This window comes from Eublepharis macularius, chromosome 1 (genome assembly GCF_028583425.1).
Source record: "Eublepharis macularius isolate TG4126 chromosome 1, MPM_Emac_v1.0, whole genome shotgun sequence".
NCBI lineage: Eukaryota > Metazoa > Chordata > Lepidosauria > Squamata > Eublepharidae > Eublepharis > Eublepharis macularius.
Window position 1 is genome coordinate 238,793,542 of NC_072790.1, and position 26,160 is coordinate 238,819,701.

The following is a 26,160-nucleotide window of genomic DNA, read 5'->3' on the forward strand; positions in this document are numbered from 1 at the left end:
GAAAATGGTCACATGGCCAGTGGCCCCGCCCCCTGATCTCCAGACAAAGGGGAGTTTAGATTATCCTCCACGCTGCTCCAGTGGCGTGGAGGGCAATCTAAATTCCCCTCTGTCTGGAGACCAGCGGGTGGGGCCACTGGCCATGTGACTTTTCTCCAAGGGCAATTTAAACTTTAAAAAACTCTCCTCTTGTTCCAGCTTACCCAAAGTGACGCCATTGTGCGGTACTGAGTTCCACCATCTCTTTCCCTGGAAAAAAAGCCCTGCCCATATGTATGCCAATATATGGACTCCGAGTCCTGACTGTTTATTTAATTGCCTATGGATACTGCGCCTGGACTATTTTAATGACTGTTTTAAGATAATTACTGATTTTATAGTTTTATGATTAATTTATTGTATTTTATGAATGTCGTGAGCCGCCCAGAGCCTGTTCATGGGGAGGGCGGGGTATAAATCAAATAAATAAATAAATTCCTGTCCGTGGCCAAACCAAATGTTACACTCGGTTCTCAGAGATCCAGGTTCGAAACCTCACTATCGCAGAAGCTTGTGGGGTGACCTTGGACCAGTCACACGTACTCAGCCTAACCTCGCACAGGGGAGCGAAGGCATGGTATAAATGTGAATAAAATAAATACAAATTGTTACCCATACCGCCCCACCCCCTCCACGCAACTCACGAGGCCTAACTAGAAGATTTGAAGGAACCAAATCAGGGATTTAATAATGGAAAACACAGCATCCCCTTCCAACGGCAACTCATTCGGCATAGCCCATCTCCCCCTCGCTGGTGCTGTCACTGGAGAGCACGTCATCCTCGCAACACGCAAAGCAGACCTCGGCCATGTCCTTCCAGCACAGTCGGCAGTAGACGGTGCCACAGCTGGTAGTCGTGCAGAGGACTGAGTTGTGGGTTTCGGGCAAGCCACAAAGAATGCAACGCCGACGGAGAAAGCGCTGCAGAAATGGGAACCAACGGCCCAGCCGGTCCAAGAGGGGCTTTTCCTGCAATGGGAAGGGAGGGGGGCGTCAATGCCAGCCAGGTAGGGGCAGCAGAGGGGGAAACGGCCCGTTCGCTCATGCAGAAATATGCCTTTAAGACCATGTTGTATGAAACCTGGTGTTTGGGTATGAAATGTTTCACACAAGTAGCTAGAGCAAGGTGGTTAGCCGTGTTAGTCTGTCTGTAGCAGTGGGAAAGAACAAGAGTCCAGTAGCACCTATAAGAGTAACAAAATTTGTGGTAGCGTATGAGCATTCGTGAGTCACAGCTCGCTTCTTCAGATACAGCTAGAATGTGAGCCCATCTGTCTTTATATCTTGGAGAGTGGAGTGATTTCAGATGCTGAATGACGATAGCCGGTGAATGACAACAACAGGTGTGATAGGATTAGGTGGGATGTGCAGAGGGCTGGAGGGTGTGGAGAAATCAGCATAGGTAATGAGACAGGAAGCCTAGGTCTCGATTCAATCCCGGTGGATGTATTGTCTTGAGCTTCGTTATCAGTTGCAATTCACCATTCTCTCACATTCTAGCTGTATCTGAAGAAGTGAGCTGTGGCTCACGAAAACTCATACCCTGCCCCAAATTTTGTTAGTCTTATAGGTGCTACTGGACTCTTGCTCCGTTTCATGCAAGGGTAAGATGTAAAGAGATATAGATGGAGGCCATCAACGGGAGGCCAGGAAGCACCCCTCTCTCCATCGTGCCTGCACACGGCTCCGGCCAACAGTCCCCTCCCTCCAGCTCCCATAGCTGAGGCCAGAAAGCAGCCAAGCACCCTTCCATGCCCAGAACCGATCAGGGATTTCCAACTGCACAAAATCTTCTGCCGGCTCTTTCCCTCCGAATATTCCCTGTGCCTATGCAAACAAGTCTTCATGCCCGGCCAAGCCACTGAACGCCTCGTACGCCCCAGCTTGGATCCCATTATCTTGATCCGAGATCGGAAGGAGGTTGCCTTAATCCTGTCCTCAAACAGTCCAGAAACTCACCTGCAAAGGGAGATAAGAGACCCTCGGCAACCACTTAATGCCTCCTTACAGATACACCCTTAAGGGCTGAAAACAAACATAAGCAAGGATTCCACAAGAAGCAGGGCCCCTTTGGCTTATCAAAAAGGGATCCCTGCCAAAGAACCTGTTTAAACATATATACAAGCCGAGCGGGGTAGGAAGGAGGCCAGCACTAAGTCAACAAGTTCGGGCGGCTGAACTAGCTTCACTTTCTCAAAACAGTATACGCTGAGAGACACACACCCCAGCTCCTTTTAACAGTCTTCTTCATTCCCAACTGCCCATTTCAATATCCACTCAAGTTGCTGGGTGCGGAGGGGGGGGAGTGTATCCAGTAGCCATCAGCCATCAAAGTCTATTGAGAGGGATTTGTAGCTACACAAAAGCTTTGTTTTGAACCACATGTGTTTTGCAAACGTAAGATCAATTTCTTACGCTGTTTCCTTATCCCGCTGTTTATTTTGTCACCGGCTTTGAGTCTCAGCAAGAAAAGAGGACTATAAGGACAGGAGGTAAATAAATAAAAAGCTTATTGATTATTGTTATTGATTGATTTGCAACATTTATTACGAGGCATGTGGGAAACAGTTAAATAGATATCCCAGCTAGCTTCCTGGAGGGCTAATTTTCTGCTTAAAAGATGCTGGTATGTGTGTGTGTTTTACTTGGAGCATTCAATAATAATAATAATAACAACAACAACAACAAGTGTGCTTATATAGTGCTCTTCTAGACAGATTAATGCCACACTCGGAGCAGTGAACAAAGTTAGTGTTTTTATTATCCCCACAATACAGTTGGGGAGCTGGGGCTGAGAGCAGTGTATTACCCAAGGCCATCTACTGAGCTCATGGCAGTAGTGGGATTCGAACCAGCAGAGTGCTGATTCGCAGCCCAACCACTCAACCACTATGTGACAGCAAAAATGTCATCTCCCACTTAACATCTTGGGCAGTCATTCCAGTTGCACATGGCAATCTGGTCAATCCATCTCTCTCCCACTCTTCCCTCCGAATGTTCATGGCCCTATTCTAAGAACTGTCTTTTATAAGGGTCCAGTGGTCATTTAACTGGAGCAGGGACTTCTTGGTGGTGACTCTGTGGCTATGGAATGTTCTCTCACCCTATATCAGACTCCACCTGTTGGGGGCTGACGGAACTGCACCGTGCAGTGTCTCCCTTTCCCCCAGCCAATCTGAAGGCAATGCTTCAGTAAGAGGGGGGGGGCGGGTAATCTTATACGCTGCTCCCTCTCTTCCTGGCCTGTTTGCAAGGATGAGTCCTGGCCTCTTCTTCCTTCCCAGGTTCTTCTCCTCCTCCAGAGGTTTCAAAGGCCCCTCCTAGTTCTCCATCAATAGGGTTGCCAGCTCCAGGTTGAGAAATTCTTAGAGATTTGGGGAGTGGAGCCTGGAGAGGGTGGATTTTAAGGAGGAGAGGAATTCAGCAGAGTATAATGCCGTAGAGTCCACCCTCCAAAGCAGCCATCTTCATAATTCAGAATTCAGTCATAATTCTGAAAGATCTCCAGCTACCACCTGGAGGCTGGCAACCCTAATCTAAGGGTTGTTCTGGGCCTGCCGGCCTGCCTGGAAGCCTCTTATCACTGCTGACATCATGCTAGGTTGCCTAGATACTGCAGGGGCCAGTAAACCTGGGGTCGGAGGCAGCCCTGGCCCCAGACACCCTAGGCAAGATTGTGCTCTCAGTTTCTTATCCCACCAAGAGCAAGATTCGGATCCAGCAGCAACTTAAAGACCAACTAGATTTCCAGGGTTTGAGCTTTCGAGAGTCAAAGCTCCCTTCTTCCCTATCCCACCAAGCTTATGGAAGACTGATCTTCGTTTTGGCTTCTGGTGGCATTTGTGTATTGGGGGGGGGGGGGGGAGAAATTCAATCTGGAGTGGAAGAGGCTAAACTCAGCCAAGGAGCAGATGCTTTGAAGAGGCCAGAGCAAAAGCAATCAACCTTCTGGAGCACTTGAAAGCGCTGGGTTTGAATGGTGATTTACTAAACAGTCCCTGTGGGAAGGGAGGGTCAGAGACTGCTTTGTGGAGCCAACAGGAAGCCCTGCCCTGGGGTCCCCGCACGGCCACAGGGGTGGGGAGCCAGAATGCAGTAAACAAAAACGGGCAGGAAACCAGGGTGCGCCTCTTAACAAAAATGCCACAGGTTGTGCCCTGCTGTTGGCTGAGATCAGTGTGCAAGAAGACCTCGCGGAGGAGGCTCTGCATACACCGGGAGCTGAGTCAGCTGTGACCCTGAAGGTGCCACATGTATCACGAAACGCATCTCACCAGCCTTTTGTGCCGCCGGTATTTCTGGATGATGCGCTTCCGCTGCACCGTGATGAAGGCCACCCGCTGTCGCAGCATCTCGTTGTAGAGAAAGAGGATCCGCTTCTTTTCCCGCTGTAAAAAATGGGGGAGAGACCAGGTGGGAGAGCAGCAGGCTGTTGTTCTTAACCCAGATCAGCTGCTACCAAGGGATATGCATCACGCATCTGACGAAGAGAGCTGTGGTTCTCAAAAGCTGACACATCTGACAAAGAGAGCTGTGGCTCTCGAAAGCTGATGCATCTGACAAAGAGAGCTGTGGCTATCGAAAGCTTATGCTTCTGACAAAGAGAGCTGTGGCTCTCAAACGGTTATGCTTCTGATGAAGAGAGCTGTGGCTCTCGAAAGCTGATGATGCATCTGACAAAGAGAGCTGTGGCTCTCAAAAGCTGACACATCTGACAAAGAGAGCTGTGGCTCTCAAAAGCTGACGATGCATCTGCCAAAGAGAGCTGTGGCTCTCAAAAGCTGACACATTTGACGAGAGAGCTATAGCTCTCGAAAGCTGAAGATGCATCTGACAAAGAGAGCTGTGGCTCCTGAAAGCTTATTCTTCTGACAAAGAGAGATGTGGCTCTTGAAAGCTTATGTCACAATAAAGTTGGTTAGTCTTAAAGGTGCTACTGGACACTTTACTATTTTGCTACTACAGACTAACACAGCTAACTCCTCTGGATCTATGCAGCATATCGGTAGGGTTGACCCTTTTCATGGACAGAGGCTTATGTACATATACCATCAATGTGACAGGCAGAAACCAAAGGGATGGAGCTTCACCCCACAACACTGCATGCTGGGGAAATGCCTCACCTGTTGCATTGCATCTGAAGAGGATTTATCCGCTCCAGCATCCCAGTTTACCACAACTGCCAATTATCAGATGCCTCCAGCAAGCTCACATTCAAGGCATGAAGCCAACAGGAGTTCCTAACTTTGCCCCTCTCCCAACAAATGGTACTCAGAGGTATACTTCCTCTACAACTGGAGGCTCCATTTAGTTAACAGCCAGGGAAAGCACTCATCTCCTTCACCAATCTGTCCAATTCCCTTCCAAAGTCATCTAAAGCTGGGTGTGCAAAATGGGGTGCCGCAAAATTGGGTGGCAGAAGAAACTGTACCGTTTGCAGATGGAGAACAGCACAACAGAACGCCCCTCCCCACAGGAAAAAAGAAACAGAACTGTGGAGATGAAACAATTTTCTCCCTGATGTACTAGCTTTCTACATGCAAGGAGTTTTAACAGAATTGGGAGCATTCCAAAATACAGTCTCCTCAACCGATCCATTTCATTTGTGCACCTCATTCCACTTCATTGTTTTGTGTTTGTAAAAGGGGATTAGCCTTTGACATTTCATTTACTTACTGATGTTCTTCATTTATACCCTGCCTTTTCCCCTGTGAGAACCTAAAGTGGCTTGAATCATTCTCCTCTCCTCTACTTTATCCTCACAACACCCCTGTGAGGTAGCTAGGCTGGGAGGGAGGGATTGGCCCATGGGCACCCACTTCATGTGTCAGGGAGTTTCATAGGTTAACAGTGTGCTGTATGGAGAAGTACCTCCTGGCATCTCTTCTGAAACTTACTGCCCATCCATTTCATTGGATGCCAAGTTTTAGTACTATAGAAGAGGGCAGAGAAAGTTCTCTTGATCCATGTTCTCTATACCACGTATGTTTTCTTTAAAAAATAAAAGTTCTACCTGTTACATGGTTGAGAAAGGTGCAAAATCTCATTTGAAAAAAACCAGGGCGGATGCCCTACTGCTTCGTAGATGAGCACAGTACAAAGGGAGGCCCTGATAGGATCAGGAGACGGGGTCAGTTGGCTTGGCACCCTGACCTTGGGGAAATAGAAGGCAGCGATGACCCTTCGGATGCGGTAGACGTAAACCTGGACAATACACAGCAGGAACAAGGCACCCAAAGGGATGCTGCAAGACTGATACTGTGCTCTGGACATCCCTCGAGGTTCGGGCAAACATTCTGTAGACGACAGATGGGGAAGAAAGACGGGGTGAGACAGGGGTTCCAGTCTTCAAGGGAGAATTCAAGGGAGAGCAGCCAAGCCATTTTTCGGCTCCTTCGGCAGGACTTTTTTTCAGTGGGAATGTGGTGGAATGGAGTTCCGGCACCTCTTAAAAATGGTCACATGGCCAGTGATCTGCCCCCTGATCTCCAGACAGAGGGGAGTTTAGATTGCCCTCTGCACAGAGGGCAATCTAAACTCCCCTCTGTCTGGAGATCAGGGGGCGGGGCCACCAGCCATGTGACCATTTCCGCAGTGGGCGATTCAAACTTTAAAAAACTCCCCCCTTGTTCCAGATGACCCAAAGTGACATCATTGTGCGGTCTTGAGTTCCACCACCTCTTTTCCCAGAAAAAATAGCCCTGACCTTCGGCAAACGAGGACTTTGGTGCCCCTATTCAAAAGAGAGACATGGGAGAAGTCTAGAAGAAACATCCGTTCAAATTGAACCAGGTAAGCATCAAAATAAAAGAAGCTCTTCCAAAGCCCTCCATGGGCCATCGTAGCTGCTATGGAAGACCGGAGTCAACAGATGTGGAGGTTCTAGAAGCTGATTTACGTCAAGCTTCTATTCCAGCGAGCAGAAGAGGAGGACCCTTATTAAGTATTGAGACCAGAGGTTCAATTCAACATCTTTATTGGACAGGAACAGACCCAACAGAAGCCAAATATATACACATAAGGCACGCCCCCGTTTATACAACAACCAATGAAAAACACATAACGAGAATCCTTGATTTGCATTAACTATATCCATAATAACATACTTACAAGATTGTGACCGGTCTTTATTGGAGAGGACCGGTTAGCAGCTGCCAACAATAAACCACCAATAAGAAGAAAGACATTAGGAGCCTAGTGGTTATTGAAGCTAGCCCGATACATAACAATCCTCTTGCCTTTTTGGCCCACCCTCAAAGTCTGGCCATCACCTAGGATTGCCTGGTGGTCAAGCTAGCTCTGGCCCCGCCTGCACACGGGGACAAATTGCTGAGAAGAGGGACCAGAGGTATGCCATGTTCTGTGGTTCTCAGGCACTCCAAGATCAAACTAGCCAACCGGGCTGTTTGAGGAGCATGAATAGAATTAGGGGGAACGCCATTCCCATAATGAGTGGGACCCTCCCAAGAAGGGGATCAACTCAGAGCCAAGCTACAGGTGACGCCTGACACAGGTTGGACACTTGTCAGCTTCCCTCAAGTTTTGATGGGAAATGTAGGCATCCCGGTCTTGCAGCTGTAATGGAGAGCCAAGCTGTAAAACCAGGACGCCTACATTTCCCATCAAAACTTGAGGGAAGCTGACAAGTGTCCAACCTGTGTCAGGCATCGCTTGTAGCTTGGCTCTCAGAACAGTTAGCTCCAGGTGGAGCCTGCAGATCTCCCAGAACTGCAACTCATCTCCAGGCTATGGAGATCAGTTCCCCAGGAGAAAATGGCTGCTTTGGAGGGTTGAGATGTATGGCATTAAATATTGCTGAGATCTCTCCCCTCCCTAAACCCTGCCCTCCCTAGACTTCGCTCCCAAATCTCCAGGAATTTCCCAAACCAGATCTGGAAACCCGACCCAGAAAGGGAGAAAAATAACCCTTGCCTGCCCCTCCCAACTTACGCACATTGGTGGTCTCCATCACCATCTCCGAGGAGGTATTCAAGGCCCCGATGGTGCTACGGAGGAGTCGGGCCATCATCGTTTCCCCGCCGACGTTCACTTCCAGGTGGTGGCTGCCTGCAAGAAAGGGCGGGGGGGGGGGTCACAGGCAAGAAAAAAAAACCCCCTCCAAAGTCTTCTCCGCCCATTACTCATGTAGCTCATTTTCAAAAAAACAGAGATGCTGTTTAAGCTTTAAATTTTCGAGATAGTGTACGGTTATATACCAAGATGGGTAGCCGTGTTGGTCTGTCTATAGCAATAGAAAAGAGCAAGAGTCCAGTAGCACCTATAAGACTAACAAGATTTGTGGTAAGCAGGGGTCATTTCGTAGAAAAGGAGCTGGAGGAACTCATTAGCATAACTCATTAGTATATGCCACACCTCTTGCCATCACCGGAAGTGTGTCATTAGTATAACTGATTTGCATATGCCACACCCCCTGACGTCACCTATTCTGGCTGTTTTGGACCTAATCCTGGCCTTTCAGGGCTGAAATTGGGCCCAAAATGGCAAAAAGGGGCTGGAAATGGCCAAAAAGGGGCCCAAAATGGTCAGGATTGGGCCACTGATGAGTGGGAGAGTGATCCACCTCCCATCAGAGGCCCGATCTGGGTCGTTTTGGACCCAATCCAGGCCGAAACGGGCCCAAAATGGCCGAGAGTCAGGTGGGCGGGGCTACCTGACATGTGACCTCTTTGGGGAACTGCCAGAACTGCGTTCCTGTGCGTTCCCCCTCGAAATGAGCCCTGTAGGTATGAGCTTTCATGAGTCACACAGCTCACTTCTTCAGATAAGTATCTGAAGGTATCTGAAGAAGTGAGCTTTGACCAGGGCCGGATCTAGCGCTCCCGGCACCCGGGGCAATGCTTGCCAACGCGCGCACGCTCCTGACACGGCGTGATGACATCATTTTTTTTTTTTTTGAAAAAATTTTTATTGGGTTAGGATCAAATGTTTACACATTACAGTCAATATTCCCATTTCCCAATTTCTAACCCCCTCCCTTTCCCCCCCCCATTTTGTTGACTTCCAACAGTTTTCCAACCCTTTATCCCTTTTCCCTTACTCTTTATATATTCCTCTATCTAACAAATATATATTCTCCCTTTATTCTAAGCAATACTTCTTTAATACTCTGTACCCTGACTATGAGTCCCTTTTTCCATAATGGATAAACAATTTATCCCATTTTTCATTATTTCACTTTCAAATATTTCTATATATCATAAACTATGTAAACCATACATTCATATAAATGTATAAATCAGCCAGTTTAACTTATACTCTATATGTTATTCATTCTATCTTCTTCTTTCTATTTTAGTTATATTTGTTTACATTAGTATTTCTATTCCCCTTCAATCATAGATCTATATATGATATCAATCAATTTGACTCATATACAACTTCAAATAAACATATTCAGTATGGTACACTGTACGGAATCAAAAAGAAAATATTATTAGTTAATCAATCCTTATCGTTAACCCTTATGATTAATTATTTTCTATCAATATTCTATTTATTATTCTATATATATCAATCTAATATCATAACTGCTTAGAAATTCTCTTTTACCTCTTCTCCTCCCCGGTAAAGTCACCCCCCTCTACATTTTATTGTACTTCAGTAGTTCTCAAACTGCCACAGTTCTCCTCCCACCTCCCATTTCTTCTCCAAATATTGTTTCAGCTTCTCCCAGTCTGTGTTAAACTGTCCTGAGTCCAGGTTTCTCAATTTTCTTGTCATTTTGTCCATTTCTGCCATATACAGCAATTTGTGGATCCAATCTTCAATGGTTGGCACTTCTTGTATTTTCCATTTTTGCGCATACAAAAGTCTAGCTGCTGCCGTCATGTAAAATATCAACGTCCTATGATGGGCTGGAATTCCCTCCATTCCCAAGTTTAGTAGCAGGAGTTCTGGGTTCTTATTAATTTGAAATTGTAAAATCTCACTCATTTCTCTTATTATTTCCCCCCAGTACTGCCTAGCTACCTCACACGTCCACCACATGTGGTAGAGGGAGCCCTCATGCTTCCTGCATTTCCAGCATTTATTAGAAGTGTTCAAATTCCCTAGCGCAATCTTCTTTGGTGTCATGTACCAACGGTAAATCATTTTGTAAATGTTCTCTTTAATACTAGTGCATGTCGTTGTCTTCATTGTAGTCTTCCACAAGTATTCCCATGCCTCCATTGTTATTTCTTTGTTGAAATTTATGGCCCATTTCACCATTTGTCCTTTAACTATTTCATCCTCAGTATACCATTTCAGCAGTGCTTGGTATACCTTAGATATTCTTTTCTTTTCCTCTTTAAGAAGGGTCTGCTCTAGTTCCGAGTTTTCTGTTCGTATACCTCCCTTTACAGAGTCCGAGTTATATAAATCTCTAATCTGTCTATACTGGAACCAATCATAATAAGGTGATAGTTCCTCCTGAGTCTTTATTCTGAGTTTAGATTCTTCAGTTCTAGTTATTTCTTTATAAGTTAGACATTGTTGCTCATTATCAACAGCTCTCGGATCTATCACCTCATATGGAACTACCCACAAAGGGGTTCCTTCTTCCAGATAGATTCTATACTTCTTCCAGATTATATATAAACTTCTCCGTATATAGTGATGCAGGAACATCGAGTTCGCCTTTACTTTATCATGCCATAAGTATGCGTGCCATCCAAATATTTTTTTATATCCCTCTAGGGCTAGTAATTTCTTATTCTTTAGCGTCATCCACTCCTTCAACCACACCAAGCAAATTGCGTCATGGTAAAGTCTTAGATTAGGCAGTTGCATTCCGCCTCTTTCCTTTGCATCTTGTAAAACTTTCATTTTCACTCGAGGCTTCTTGCCTGCCCATACAAAGTCTGATATTTTCCTCTGCCATTTCTCAAATTGCTTAGAGTCACTGATGATTGGTATTGTCTGTAGCAAAAACATTACTCTTGGTAACACATTCATCTTAACTGCTGCAATCCTTCCCAACCATGACAAATTTAGTCTGTTCCATTTAATCAAATCTCTCTCTATCTGAGTCCATAGTTTTTCATAGTTGTTTTTAAATAAGTCTATATTCTTAGCAGTCAGTTCGATTCCCAAATATTTCACCTTACTTGTTACTTCACAATCCGTTATTTCCGTTAACAATTGTTGTTTCTGCTTAGTCATATTTTTGCATAGTATCTTTGACTTCTTTTTATTAATATAAAAACCTGCCAAGTCTCCGAACTCCTTAATCTTATCTATCACTTTTGGCATGTTCTCCAATGGGTCTTCTACAATTAACATTATGTCATCCGCAAATGCTCTGACCTTATATGAATAGTCCTTGATTTTAATTCCTCGAATTTTTTCATCTTGTCGTATTTGTATCATCAGGATCTCCAATACCAAAATGAACAGCAGTGGAGACAACGGGCAACCTTGTCTTGTTCCTTTACTTATAGTCAATTTCTTAGTCGCTTCATCATTCACCACAATTGCTGCAGTCTGGTCTCTGTAAATTTCCTTAATTGCTCTAATGAATCTTTCTCCCAATTGTAGCTTTTCCATAGTGGCAAACATAAAGTCCCAGTTTAAATTATCAAACGCCTTTTCAGCATCAACAAAGAAGAAACCAACCTCTTTGTCACAACGCTTGTCATAATATTCAATAGCATTAATCACTGTCCTTAAATTGTCTCTGATTTGTCTGTCTGGCAAAAAGCCTGCTTGTTCCTCCTCAATGACTTCCGTAAGCCACCCCTTCAGTCTCTCCGCCAGTATCTTCGCAAAGATTTTATAATCATTGTTAAGTAGCGATATAGGTCTGTAGTTTTTCACATTAGTCAAGTCTTGGCCCTCTTTGGGGATCAATGATATATTCGCTTCATTCCAGGTATCTGGAATCCGCTGGTCCTTTAAAACTCCATTGATCACCTCTTTTAGGAATGGTGCCAGTTCATTGGCCATTACCTTATAAAATTTCGCTGTAAGTCCATCTGGCCCTGGCGCCTTTCCTAGATTTGCAGATTGTATTGCCTTGTTTAGTTCCTCATCTGTTACTTCACTGTTCAGTTTATTTCTCCAAGCTTCCGAAATTACTGGAAGTTTCATTTTCTCCAAATATAACGCTATTGACTCTTTATTTACCTCTTTCTTATTATACAACTTAGCGTAGAATTTGTAAAAGGCTCTACTAATGGTAGTCTGTTCCAAATACGTTTTATTATCTTCGCAAATTCTATTTATTATTTTCTTTTCCCTTCTCTTCTTCAGTTGCCATGCCAAATACTTCCCAGGTTTATTTGCACCTTCAAACGCTTTCTGATTCAATCTTTTAAGATTCCACTCCAATTCCTTATTATTCATTGCTGTTAACTGTTCTTGAAGTATTTTAATTTCCTGATATAATTTCTTTTTCCCTGGTCTCTTTTTTAACTGTATTTCTTTGGCTTTTATTTTCTCCTCAATCTCTTGTCTTTTCTCCTCTTTCTTTTTTCTTGCTCTACCATTTAAGTCCATTAGTATGCCCCTTATAACCGCCTTATAAGCGTCCCAAACTTTGTCAGTTGGTACTTCTTTATTTACGTTGTATTGTATGAAGAACTTTGTCTCTCTTCTCAACATCTCCATATTCTCTCCTTCCTGTAGCAAGTCCTCATTTATTCTCCATGCTTTCCTTTTTCTCCTTTTCCCTAATTTCCACATGATTGGATTATGATCTGAGCCTACCATCGGCATTATTTCTACCTCCTTAGTCCATAACGCTAAGTCTTTTGAGGCCCAGATCATATCAATTCTTGATAGTGTACAGTGCCTTGCAGAATAAAAAGTAAATTGTCTACTTTTAGGATATTCTCTTCTCCATACATCTTCTAAAGTCTCCTGTTGTATCAAGTCAAAAAAGAGCTTTGGTAATAGTCCTCTTTTCTTTTGTGCAGTTGTTGTCTTTTTATCTAATTCCAAGTTCATCACTCCATTGAAGTCTCCGGCAAGAATTATCTGGTCGTATGAAAGATCATCTAGTTGCTTCCTCAAATCCTCAAAGAAGCTTTCCTTTGCACCGTTAGGTGCATAAACTCCGACTACCAACACTCTCTTTAAGTCCCAAATACATTCCACTGCAATAAACCTGGCTTCCACATCTTTCATTACAAATTTTGGCTGTAGCTCCTCTTTTATGTACAACACCACTCCTCTTTTTTTCTTGTTGGAGGCCGCTACAAATTCTTTGCCCAATTTTCCTGATTTTAAATATTTTACATCCTGCTTTCTGATATGGGTCTCTTGCAAACAAACAATGTCACATTTTTGTTTTAATAGCCAGTGGAAAATATTTTTTCTCTTATTCGGTGAGTTTAGTCCATTTACATTCCAAGATAAAACTTTACACTCCATATTCATAGTCTTGTTGGTAAGTCTTTTTCATTGTCCCTTATAAATCGCTCCATCTCTCGCTCAGATCTGATGCGCTTTTTGGCCCCTCCAAACTCAAAGGACACACCTTCTGGTAACTCCCATCTGTACCTGATTTTCATGTCCTTCAAGATCTGAATTAACACTTTGTATTTTTTCCGATCTGATAACACTGACCTGGGTAATTCCTTCATTATGATAATCGTCTTGCCATCAATCTCCAATGGATCTTGAAACTGTTTTGTCACAATCTTCTCTTTCATATTTCGTGTCGTAAACTGCACAATCACGTCTCTTGGTAATTTCCTCTGGGTTGCAATTCTCGAGTTCACACGATATGCCACATCTAGGATAGCCACAACTTCCTCCTCCTCCTTCCCCAGGTATTCAGCTAACACCTCAGTCATCTGTTCTTGCGCTGATTTTCCTTCCACTTCTGGCAAGCCACGAAAACGTAACTGCTTCTCCATGTGTTTAGTTTCTGCAACTGACATTCTCCCCCTCATCAGTCTCATCTCTGTTTGTTGCGTGTCTGCTAAGTTCTCCATCGCGTCTTCTACTGTTTTAACTCTCTGCTGCGTTCCTTGTAGTTCACTTTGTATTGTTTCCATACCTTTTTTCACTTCTGACAGCTCCGATTTTACTGTCTGTGTGACCTCTTTAACCTCTTTAATCAGCTCCAATTTCGTGTCCTTAAGTTCTTTAATCACATCTAAAAGTTTTTTATCCAGGTTTTCTATTGCCGATTGCCACTCTTTTTTTGACATCGTGGGGCTTGCTTTGGCTCGCTCCCACGAGTCCGCTCTCTTCCTTAACTCCGTGGCGTAAAATTTAATGTCCTTTTATTTCAAATGTCCCGGTCTTCTTACAAAAATTAAATTTTAAAGAGTCCAAAATGTCGGGCGTCTTTTCTCTATGGTTTCTCTATGATTTTGCAAACCAAGATGGCCTACTTCCTTTTCCGCTGAGGCCGCGACCCTTCCCCTTTCAAAGATGGCAATTCCCTTCTTCCTGCCCTCCAGCAAGGGCCGCTTCTCTCCAGCAACTCTATTGTTGTTACGCACTTCCTGTCTCCCAACTTCCCACAGTAGGTCTCGCGATGGTGTCTTTTTCTCACAGCTCCATAACCGCAAGTATTCAAAACAATAGTCCAATTCCTTTAATAACTTCTTTAAACTGAGTCTCTTTTCAAATACAACTCTTGCCGAGTCTTCCCCTCTTTATCGTTAGCCTGTTGCAGTTTGAAAATCTACTTTTATTCCTCTCTGCTTTAATCAATCTGTCCCGTAACAGAAGATAGTGATCTTTACCTTCTCATTCACTTTTCTCGGGTTGTAATCGCTGTTTCGATTTTAACTTCTCCTCTCCGTTTCTTCCCCCAATCGAAGCTTGGGTATGTAGGTCTTATGCCAGCCGAATTGGCCCCAGAACTGCTGCAGAGATTGTAGCCGACCCGTCGCAGGGTGGGACCTCAAGGATCGGGAGGGGACCCGTTGTGTAGAGCCCCCCCTCGTCCGAGATCTAGCACACCCTAGGGTCTTGAGCGTTCTTTGCCTGCTCTCCGCCTGAGAGCAGTCGGCCGCGGGCTATTTTTCCCCCGCCGGCCACTTAAAACGGCAGTCCGGTCAGCTCCGCAAATGGAGCTGCGTCAGACCTCCATGAAGCCCAAACCGGAAGTCTGAAGCCCAAACCGGAAGTCGAAGCCCAAACCGGAAGTCGAAGCCCAAACCGGAAGTCATTTTGATGATGTCATCACGCTGCGCACTGGAGGCAGCGCGGGGGGCTGAGAAGTTGCCCGCGCCATTCGCTTCAGAAGCGAATGGCGTGGTCGGCTTTGCAGCCCCCCCCACGCTGTCTTTCGCCTGCCCTATGGGACAGGGGGCGACCACCTTGCCACGCGCCCCCTGTCCTGCGGGGCAAGCAAAAGGCAGCGCGGCTGCCCATGCTGCCGCCTGCACGCTCTGGGAGCTGCTTCCGGCGCCCCCTCCCTGGCGGCACCGGGGGCAGACTACCCCCCTGCCCCCCCTCTAGATCCGGCCCTGGCTTTGACTCACGAAAGCTCATACCTTACCACAAATCTTGTTAATCTTATAGGTGCTACTGGACTCTTGCTTTTTTCTACTGCTATAGATATATATGTTATTTAACTTGACTAATATAATATAACTAATAGAACACAATTTATTACAGCCAGAATTAAAAAGCTTTTTAGGTTATCATATCTTATATATAATCAGTTGGATGAAAGATAAGTATAGTAACCAACATTGGCATAAAATATTTTAAAATATAATACAAAACAGCTTGTAGTCATCTTAATAACGAGATTTATCCGGAGAGACGAAATATTTTGGAGAATGGTTGTGTTACAATTTGAATGTGATGTATAAATGTTATTGAGTTATTGTATTGTATTTTTAACCGTCCTTGTAAGGTGCATCTTAACTTTCCTTCAATTATAATTGTTATTCCCTTTTCCTTTTTTCTTTCTGGATCCTATTATTAGAAAATAAAATATAATATTAAAAATCACTGTTATTTTTTCAGCTGAGCAATAAAGATCACCCCTGGCTAGGGTTGCCAGCTCCATGTTGGGAAATTCCTGGAGATTTGGTGGTTAGAGCCTGGAGAAAGTAGGGTTTGGGGAGAGGAAGAAAGAAAGGTATAGTTTCATAGAGTCTGCCCTCCAAAGCAGCCATTTTCTCCAGATGAATTGATCTGTTGCCTGAAGATCAGTTGTAATCCCAGGAGTTCTCCAGCCACCACCTGGAGGCTGGCAACCCTATGGGCTCTAGCAAAATGCTATTGTTTCCCAATTGCATCAGAAGTGGCGTCATCAGCCAAGGATGATGTTCGTAGGTAGGTGCCCCCTACCCCCTCCTCCTGCCGGTTGCCAGGAGGAACACAGCAACCCAAATAAGAGCACTGTACGTGCGTTGAAAGTGTATTATCCAACATGTGCCAAAGCAGCCAGTCTTCTCTGCCAAACTGGAAGCAGGTCAGCAGAAGGACGGAGGACGAATTGCGCCAACAATGAGTCCCTTCTGCTCTGATTCTGAGAACCTTCAGAACGAAAAACTCATTTATTAATTTGTCAGGCCCTGTTTTTGTGCGTGTGCTCTACCGGCAAAGATGCATCCAATACATTCAGGCGGATATCATTTCTGAAAGCTGAAGGTGAAATTTCAGAAGCTGAAACCTGAAAGATCCCGTTCCACTGAATGCTGAAGGATGCCCCAAACGGAATACAAGGATGGTGATTTATGAGAGACAGGTATCCCCAGGGCTTTTTTTCAGCTGGAACGCAGTGGGACGGAGTTCCGGCACCTCTTGGAAATGGTCACATGGCTGGTGGCCCCGCCCCCTGATCTCCAGATAGAGGGGAGTTTAGATTGCCTTCTAGAGGGCAATCTAAACTCCCATGTGGAGATCAGGGGGTGGGGCCACCGGTCATGTGACCATTTTTGCCGAGGGCGATTTAAACTTTAAAAACTCCCCCTTTGTTCCAGCTGACTCAAAGTGACATCATTGTGAGGTCCTGAGTTCCACCACCTCTTTTCCTAGAAAAAAACCCCGGGGTATCCCAAAACGGGGAACATCTGGAAATCGAGATTGCAGCAGCGTGTGGAAGTTTACTGCTGTTCTGGAGAGACTGAACAATGAATGGAATGCATTACCTGCTTCAACTCCATCTCTGGCTCAGGTTCAAGGCACAGAAGCTGCGCAGAATGGAGGGGAACGCAGGCCTCCCTTCCGGGGCGGGGGAGAACAGCGTGGTTCCAAGGGTCACGCACTTACTGCGGAAAGAGTACTCCACAAAGGAGTGGTGTCGGATGGCGCTGAATATGTTGTATAGCAAGTAATCGAGGCAGAAAGCCAACAGCAGGAAGATCAACGATGGCAGGCAGCCCAGTAGCTCCGACATCTGGAAAAAAGCGAGATGAAAAAGCTTGGAGCGGCCCTGATATGGAAAAGGCAAGCCGGGGAGGGGAGGGACTGAAACGTGGGCAATACAGAGGGGTTAGGGGAATGCTAGCTGTTGAGTTGAAAAGAGCCTGATGCGAATCATCCCTCCGTTTATTTGGAACAGGGGTCAGCATATCTGCAGGACATGGGCCAGATGCAGCCCACAAGGAGATCCTATCCAGCCAGGCTCGGTCAACACCAGATTAAATCGGGTCTGGGAGAACAAGATTCCCCCCACACCTAGGGTTGCCAGCCTCCAGGTGGTGGATGGAGATCTCCCGGAATTACAACTGGTCTCCAGGCCACAGAGATCAGTTCCCCTGGAGAAAATGTCTGCCTTAGAAGGTGGACTCTATGGAATTATCGCCAGTTGAAGTCCCTCCCCTCCCCAAACCCCGCCCTCTCCAGGCGTCACCCCCAAATCTCCAGGAATTTCCCAACCAGGAGCTGGCAACCCTACCCACACCTGCTCACACACCCTGGGTACCACACAGGTTGGGAAATTCCTGGAGATATCAACCTCCTAGTGGGGCCTGGAATTCTCCTCGGAATTACACCTCATCTCTAGACTATAGAGATCACTTCCCTCGCAGGAAATGGCAGCTTTGGTGGGTGGACTCCAGGGCTCATTTCGAGGGGGAACGCGCAGGGACGGAGTTCTGGCAGTTCCCCAAAGAGGTCACATGTCAGGTGGCCCCGCTCATAGGGTTGCCAGCCTCCAGGTAGTGGCTGGAGATCTCCCGGAATTACAACTGGTGTCCAGGCCACAGAGATCAGTTCCCCTGAAGAAAACGGCTACTTTGGGGGGGTGGACTCTATGGAATTATGCCATGCCAAGGTCTTTTCCCTCCCCAAACCCCACTTTCTCCAGGGTTCTCCAGGTTTCACCTCCAGTTCTCCAGGAATTTTCCAACTTGGAGCTGGCAACCCTACCCGCCCACCTGACTCTCAGCCATTTTGGGCCCGTTTCAGCCTGGATTGGGGCCTCTGACGGGTGGTGGATTACTCCCCCGCTCATCAGCGGCCTGATCCTGACCATTTTGGGCCCCTTTTCAGCCGTTTTCAGCCCCTTTTGGCCATTTTGGGCCCAATTTCGGCCCTGAATGGCCAGGATTGGGTCCAAAACAGCCAGGATAGGTGATATCAGGGGGTGTGGCACACGCAAATCCGTTATGCTAATGACACACTTCCAGTGATGGTGAGGGGCGTGGCATATGCTGATGAGTTATGCTAATGAGTTCCTCCAGCTCTTTTTCTACAAAACGACCCCTGGTTGACTCTATGGCATGAAATGCCTTGCAAGCCCCCTCCCCTTCCCACAGTCCACCATTCCCATGAATCCCATTCAACGTGCTGATTAAAGGCCTCGTCACCCAACCCCAACTTTCCCACCATCTGCGTAGGTCCCTGCCCACACATCTCGCCCATTCACCACATTCTTGGTCTCCGCTGGCTGGAACGTGAGATGGTAGGGATCGATATAACCAGGAAGCTCAGCTCGGCGCAAAGGAAGCAGAGTGCGTTTCTTCTGGAAAATTATGGAGGAAAGAGTTTGGGAAACAGCGATCAGTGGGGGCAATGGGCCTATGTAGGGTTGCCAGGTCCAGGCTGGGAAAATCCTGGAGATTTGGGGGGTGGAGCCTGGAGAGGGTGGGGTTTGGGAGGGGAGGGGCCTCAGAATGGTATAATACCATAGAGTCCACCCTCCAAAGCAGCCATTTTCTCCAGGGGAACTGATCTCTGTCACCTGGAGATCAGTTGGAATTCTGGGAGATCTCCAGCTACCACTTGGAGGATGGCAACCCTAGGCCTATGGGATGTGGCACTTCAAATCTGGCTCAAGTCTCTCTCATGTGGCTCTGTCTGCTCTAGGGTTGCCAGCCTTCAGGTGGTGGCTGGAGATCTCCCAGAATTACAACTGATCTCCAGGTGACAGAGATCACTTCCCCTGCAGAAAATGGCTGCTTTGGAGGGTGGACTGTATGGCATTATACCATTCTGAGGCCCCTCCCCAAACTCTGCCCTATCTAAGCTCCACCTCCGAAATCTCCAGGAATTTCCCAGCCTGGACCTGGCAACCTTAGTCTGCTCTGCTCTGCTCTCTCTAAAATTGGTGGTCCCTTACCATATTTGGCAGCAGTATGCTTTATGGCAGTTTTACAACAGTATTTCAGCATTAGGCCCATTGCTTTTTGGTCAGTAAAAAAGACGCCAGTTATAGAGTTGCCAGCTGCCAGGGGATCACTGGAGATCTCCTAGAATTACAGCTGATCTCCAGGTAGAGTTAGAGTTGCCAGCCTCCAGGTAGTGGCTGGAGATCTCCCGGAATTACAACTGGTCTCCAGGCTACAGAGATCAGTTCACCCGGAGAAAATGGCTGCTTTGGAGGGTGGACTCTATGGAATTATACCATACCAATGTCTTTTCCCTCCTCAAACCCCACTTTCTCCAGGTTTCTCCAGGTTTCACCCCCCAGATCTCCAGGAATTTCCCAACTTGGAGCTGGCAACCCTAGGTAGAGTTCCCAGGTGTCTGCCAGCGGCACAGAGGTAGTGTGTCGTGCATGCGCTCCCTAGGGGCGTGGTGATGTCAGTTCTAGAAGTTATGTCATCACGCTGACTGAAAAGGACAAGCCAGAAAGTCCTAAGTTCTTTTGCCATTTGTTTTGTACAGCTTTGCCTTGGAGTTTCTAGATAAATTCGCAAACACAGAAAAGTTTGGCTGGATTGGTCTCACGGCATAAGAGCCACAAGCTCCGCCTCAGTTTCCCCAGGCAATCCAATGCCTGCCACCCAAAAGAATAGGGCCTCTAGCTTCTTGCTTCCTCTCTCTGAACATCCGCTGACCAGAGTCACCTGTAACAGGAATCCTCCCAGCCCTGGCTGTAACTCCGCCATCCCTGAACGCTCTCACCTGCTTCCGCCGCCGGGCATCAATCTGCCGAAAATAGCGGGTGATGTAAATATTGTCGAAGCGGACATCTTGGTTGTAACTATTGGTGTAGGAATATGCCCTTGGAAAGAGATGAGAGAGGTGAGAACAGGTCGGCTCTCGGCAGTGCTGAGGGTGGGAAATCACTCCAGCCCTGTCTGTCGGAATTCCCCTTACTGATCCCACCAAGCCCCTCCCATTAACTCCACCTGCCGCCTGCCACCTGAGACCCAGGTTGCATTTACAAACAAAAAAGCAAGCCTCTAGCCCTCATGGTTTGGGACCAAGACCCAGGGGACTCTCTTTGCCAAAGATTGCAAAGGTACTGAGCAAGGCTTCTGCGAATCAGGGACCTGTGCCTCTCCACCACTCAATGGGTACTATTTCTTATCCCCCCTCACTCCCCGCTTACTGGCACACCTGTTGTGTGCCCAGCTCCCAAGTCATACGGGACACCTGGAAATTCCATTGTGCAAGATGCGTCAAGGTGAATTGGAGCAGCACAGAATTCCCTGATGATCTCATGAAGTAGATTTAGACTATGTTGGATGATGGATGGATCTAATTCAGGCCTAGGGTTGCCAGGTCCCCTTACCCTCCTGGTGGGAGGGGGGAGACCCAGCACTCACCTTTTCAGAGTACCTGGCACGATGACGGCTGAGAGTGACGTCATTACACAGGCCCGGGAATACTGCTAGGCTTCAGGCTAGACTGATTTGGGCCCCTAAACAGGCCTAACTGGCCCGGCACCAATCCCAGGTAGGGTTGCCAGCCTCCAGGTGGTGGCTGGAGATCTCCCGGAATTACAACTGATCTCCAGGTGTCAGAGCTCAGTTCCCCTGGAGAAAATGGCTGCTTTGGAGGGTGGACTCTATGGCATTGTACCATTCTGAGGCCCCTCCCCTCCCCAAAACCCGCTCTCTCCAGGCTCCACGCCCAAAATCTCCAGGAATTTCCCAACCTGGTCCTGGCAACCCTAATCCCAGCACCTACATGATGACATCACCCCGGGAGTGACATCATTGCATTGCTCCGGCAGTGCACCCTGGGAAGCCCGTTCCAGCACCTTTTCCCCCACTGGCCAGGTGAGTGGTGGCGGGGGGAGAAGGCTGGGAGTGGGGAATCCCTTGCTCCCATCGGGGGGGGGGCAGCAACTCTAGATCCGACTACAACAGTCAGATCTTGGGATTTGACCTGAACTTTTAGAGTTCTTCTTAGCCATCTGGAGGAGTAAAATCTCAGGGTGAAGAAGAAGTAACAAGGTAAAATGTGACCGCTTGTCAGGCTCTGCCAGGTAGATCCCCAATTACTTCACTGAAGACACTTCAAGAGTCCAGTAAAAGTTTCTTTGTTAGAGATCCATCAGTATCAGTGCACTTAGACTACAGCATTGGCAGAAGTGACATAAAGGGGAAAAGCAATGTTAGTTATAGGGCAAAGTTCCCACCCTGAGATAAGGACTGTTAGAATTTAGGCGTGCAGGGCTTAGGAGGTTGGAGGGAGCAGGGAAAGGGAAGACAAGGATGAGCTCATTTCATGTCTCCGGGACATACAGTTCCAGCCGGCATTTCAAGGACACTTTCCCATGCCAGTCGAGAAAGTGAAAGCAGCCACCTGCAAGATAAGCGGCTCATGGCTACACAGTCATACAGTTGCACAGATAGTTCTTTACACATTCTCAGAGGCCCAGAGCATAGAGCACAGAGACTAATAGACATACATGGCAGATAAGCAGGGCGCATCTGACACTATTTTTTGCAGAGCTTGATGAGGGCTGTTGCCGTTCACGTTACCCTTTTACCATTAGGCTCTATCCTTGGGCCAGTAGTACGGTTTCCAGCTCCAGGTTTGGAAATTCCTGGAGAAATGGGGGGGTGGAGCCTTGAGAGGGTGGGGTTTGGGGAAGGGAGGGGTTATAAGGCCATAGAGTCCCCCCTCCAAAGTATCTATTTTCTCCAGGGGAATTGACCCCTGTCAGCTGGAGATTGGTTGTAATGCTGAGATTTCCAGCCACCACCTGAAAGCTGGCAACCCTAGTCACTAGGTTCCCCCCAACCCACCCAACACTTCCCTGCTGCAAGGCTCCACCCCAATTCACTAGGCTCCTCCCAATATTTTTTGCACCACCCCTTAGGTCCCAGGATCTTCCCCTCGAATGCCCGAAGATTTGGCCATCCTAGATTGGACCGGCAGCCACTCTCAAAGGCTATTTAAATTGGAGAGCGCTGCACACTGAACCTTGGGCATGCCAAGCACATACCCTGCCACTGCGCCAGGGCCCTTCCCATTAAGGCCCCGCCTTCCCTGCCCCACTTGTACTCACGAGGCGAAAACGACGATGAAAGTACAGGAGAGCAAGACGCGGAGCACAGACATGGAAGTGCTGATGCGGCCGCCTTGCAGAGCCACCTGTTCGTTGACCTCGTCCACGAGGTGTTCGTGGGAGACGTTGGCACCTACCAGCATCGACTGGTGTTCTTCCTGGGATGGACAAAGAGGCAGAAGGAGGGGCTGTCTCCCTAAGCCCCCAGACCCAGGGCATACGCTTTGGCGGCTGGGCTAGCAAAGGGCCCACCCACCTTGATCACTAATTCAGTGCTGAAGTCTTGGTTTAGGCTGTCGACGGAGTCGTTGACGCGGTCATAGGTCTGGCCAAAGTTCCCGTCCACCGGAATCTTGTCACGGCACCAAGCATGCATAACTGGCAAAAAGGAGAGGGGTGGAGGAATGGGTCAGAAGGCCTAGTTCTCGCTGCAGGCGTAGAAACCCGAGCCTTAGAATTGGGCACGGAGGGGGGGCTCCTGTGGCTGAAATACAAAAGAAATCCGAATAGGTAGGAAGCTAGAAACTATTTCCTTACTCAACAAATACTTCTATTGTGGGATTCCCTGCCAGCGGTGCTAGCGATGGCCACGAGCAGACCCGATGTGATCGTTATCATGTTTAAAGGGAAACTTCATATCTAGAGGTAGCGAACCTGTGAAACCCAGTGCAAAGGGGCAATATCAAGGCAAGGCCTCAGCTTCTGTGCCCTGTTTGTTGCCCCCCTGCCAGGCCAACTGGCTGTCCACTGTGAAACTGGATACCGGACTAGATGGATCACAGATCTGATCCAACAGAGCTCTTCTTCTCTTCTTACGTCAGAGAGAAGAGCCTAGTGCAGACGAATACAAAAGAAACCCCTGCAGATAGAAAGCCAGCATGTTAGTGAGGGGGCATTTTGTGCAGATCAAATGCTCCTCCAAACAAAAAACTCCTTACGGACAGAAAGCTAGCCTGTTAAAGGAAACGATTCTAGCAGAGATGGCTGCTCCTCTATTCAAAAGATTGCCTGCAGGCAGAAAACTGACATGTCTAGACTAGCTTTCTCCCAGCTGATTTTTGAAGGGCTAAATTAGGAATCTGGCCTTTGGCACTTACCTGGTCTGTAAATGCATTTTCCTTACACCAAGCTAGCCCATTGGGTTGCCAAGTTCATCCCCATCTCTTTTGCCCGGCATCCATTTCCCAGGGTCTTAAGCAGAGAAAGTCCTTTCCCAATACCTGCAAACTGAGATCAGGTGCTCTGCCCCTGAGTCAATGTTTCACCCCAGCCCAGACAGCTGGCTTACAGCAAGACAGGCTAGATCAGCAGGATCTCTCACATGAACAGACAAGCACCTGAATTTGCCTTATACTGAACCAGAACATCAGTCCATCAAGGTCAGTATTGTCTACTCAAACTGGCAGCCGCTCTCCAGGGTCTCAGGGGGAGGTCTTTCACATCATCTACTCAGTATCGTCTACTCAGACTGGCAGCCGCTCTCCAGGGTCTCAGGGGGAGGTCTTTCACATCATCTACTCTGTATCGTCTACTTAGACTGGCAGCCGCTCTCCAGGGTCTCAGGGGGAGGTCTTTCACATCATCTACTCTGTATTGTCTACTGAGACTGGCAGCCCTCTCCAGGGTCTCAGGGGGAGGTCTTTCACATCATCTACTCAGTATTGTCTACTGAGACTGGCAGCCCTCTCCAGGGTCTCAGGGGGAGGTCTTTCACATCATCTACTCAGTATTGTCTACTGAGACTGGCAGCCCTCTCCAGGGTCTCAGGGGGAGGTCTTTCACATCATCTACTGCCTGGTCCTTTTAACTGGAGGTGCTGGGGATCGAACCGTGCAAGCAGATGCTCTACCCCTGAGCCACAGCCCTTCCCTGTTATGCTCAAGAGATATCAAACAGGCCTTCAGATATAAAATTAGCCTTTAATTCGCTTTTAGACTTAGGTCTTGGGAAAGCTGATCTCTTCTCAGGAAGAGAAAAGCAATCGAGACCTGAGTGTGGCCATTTGTGCTGATTGTCATCCCGTGATGGAGAAATGGATGTTTTTCTACCCTTTCAGGGGCCTCATAAGGCCTGGGCTCGTGGGTGACATGACACGGGTTTGGGGTGCTACACAGCCTGGCGAGAGGCTGGTCCTAACTCAGGAGCAAGGGAGGGAATTGACCTCTCTGAACAAGGGTTTAAAAGATCTGCCATCCTTTGTATGTTGTTGTTCATCTGGGGACTGGAGGGGGTGGTAGGAGAGTGGCTTGTCTCTACTCTGACACTCCAAAAAAATATGCACACATCCAAGTGTTGCCAGCCTCCAGGTGATCGCTGGAGATCTCCTGGGATGACAATTGATTTTCATATGACAGACATCCATTTCCCTGGAGAAAATGGCTAACTTAGGGCCAAACTATAAGTGACGAATGACACAGGTTGGACACTTGTCAGCTTCCCTCAAGTTTTGATGGGAAATGTAGGCAGCTTGGCGGAATGTTGGCCAAGCGACAGTTGAAAAATCCATTGGACAGCAGTCGGAGAGCCAAGCTGCAAGACCAGGATGCCTACATTTCCCATCAAAACTTGAGGGAAGCTGACAAGTGTCCAACCTGTGTCATTCATCACTTGTAGCTTGGCCCTTAGAAGATGGATTCTATGGCATTATACCTTGCTGAACTCCCTCCCCTTCCTAAATCCCGCCCTTCCAAGGCTCCACCAAATCTCCAGGAGTTTCCCAACCTGGAGCTGGCAACCCTATCCCATCCTGAAGGATACTAACTTTAGTAACTCTCAAGTGCTGTAGCCAGACATTAGTAATTTCCTTTCCTTTTCATATTTAGCTACTTCATGGGATACGCCTTCCTGCATATTGTGTGCTCTCTGTCTTTTATATTCTCATGTAATTCAATAAAGATCTTTCTTTGGTTAAGAACAAAGCTGTGACAAAAGGTATACTTGTTCAGCCATCTTCCTAACCGCTCATCCATTTGCTAGTTTTTGTGCACGGCCAGAGGTTCATCAGTTTCCAAACAGCTGGTGAAGACTGGAGCCTATAACGTTTGGTGGTGGAAAAGACTAAAGGGAAATATCACCAGGAGGAAAAAAGGGAAGTCCCCCCTGGGCATAATACCTCCCATGAAGCCACAGCCCTTCTCCAGGGTCTCAGGTGCACCATGGTCATGCCTAGCTATAGATCCTTCTGACTGGTGATACCAAGGACTGGACTTTTTGCTTGAAGAGCAGATGTTCTACCTATGAAAAGCCCAGCCCGACAATATCAGCTGACCTTGGGATGCCCCACTTCTGGATCTGGGCACAGCCCCAGCCCGTCCTCATCCCTGGGTACCCAAACTGTGCCAGCATTGGTTCCGGGGAAGCTGACATCACTCTGTCCAAAGCCCCAGCAAAAAAGGGACCAAACTACACATTACGTTTTGTGGAACGAGTCAAGTCCGTCTTCCTCGAACTTGATTTATTTCCCCTGCAGCCACACATCACTTGCAGGAAACAGCATTTTAAAGATCTAC

The 26,160-nt window shown here is 47.2% G+C and overlaps 1 protein-coding gene across 1 annotated transcript in view; it reads right to left on the bottom strand.

The window, feature by feature from the left end:
• Positions 1-762: 762 nt before the first annotated feature.
• Positions 763-26,160, bottom strand: part of DCST1 (DC-STAMP domain containing 1) — a 30,602-nt gene continuing 5,204 nt past the window's right edge. Inside the window, exons 6-14 of the mRNA XM_054973256.1 lie at positions 22,908-23,029; positions 22,652-22,809; positions 20,311-20,410; positions 18,830-18,925; positions 17,230-17,356; positions 7,990-8,106; positions 6,193-6,335; positions 4,314-4,427; positions 763-1,008 (exon numbers count right to left, since the gene is read on the bottom strand). Of these exons, the coding sequence (XP_054829231.1) occupies positions 763-1,008; positions 4,314-4,427; positions 6,193-6,335; positions 7,990-8,106; positions 17,230-17,356; positions 18,830-18,925; positions 20,311-20,410; positions 22,652-22,809; positions 22,908-23,029 (1,223 nt within the window). The remainder of the gene's footprint in view (positions 1,009-4,313; positions 4,428-6,192; positions 6,336-7,989; positions 8,107-17,229; positions 17,357-18,829; positions 18,926-20,310; positions 20,411-22,651; positions 22,810-22,907; positions 23,030-26,160) is intronic.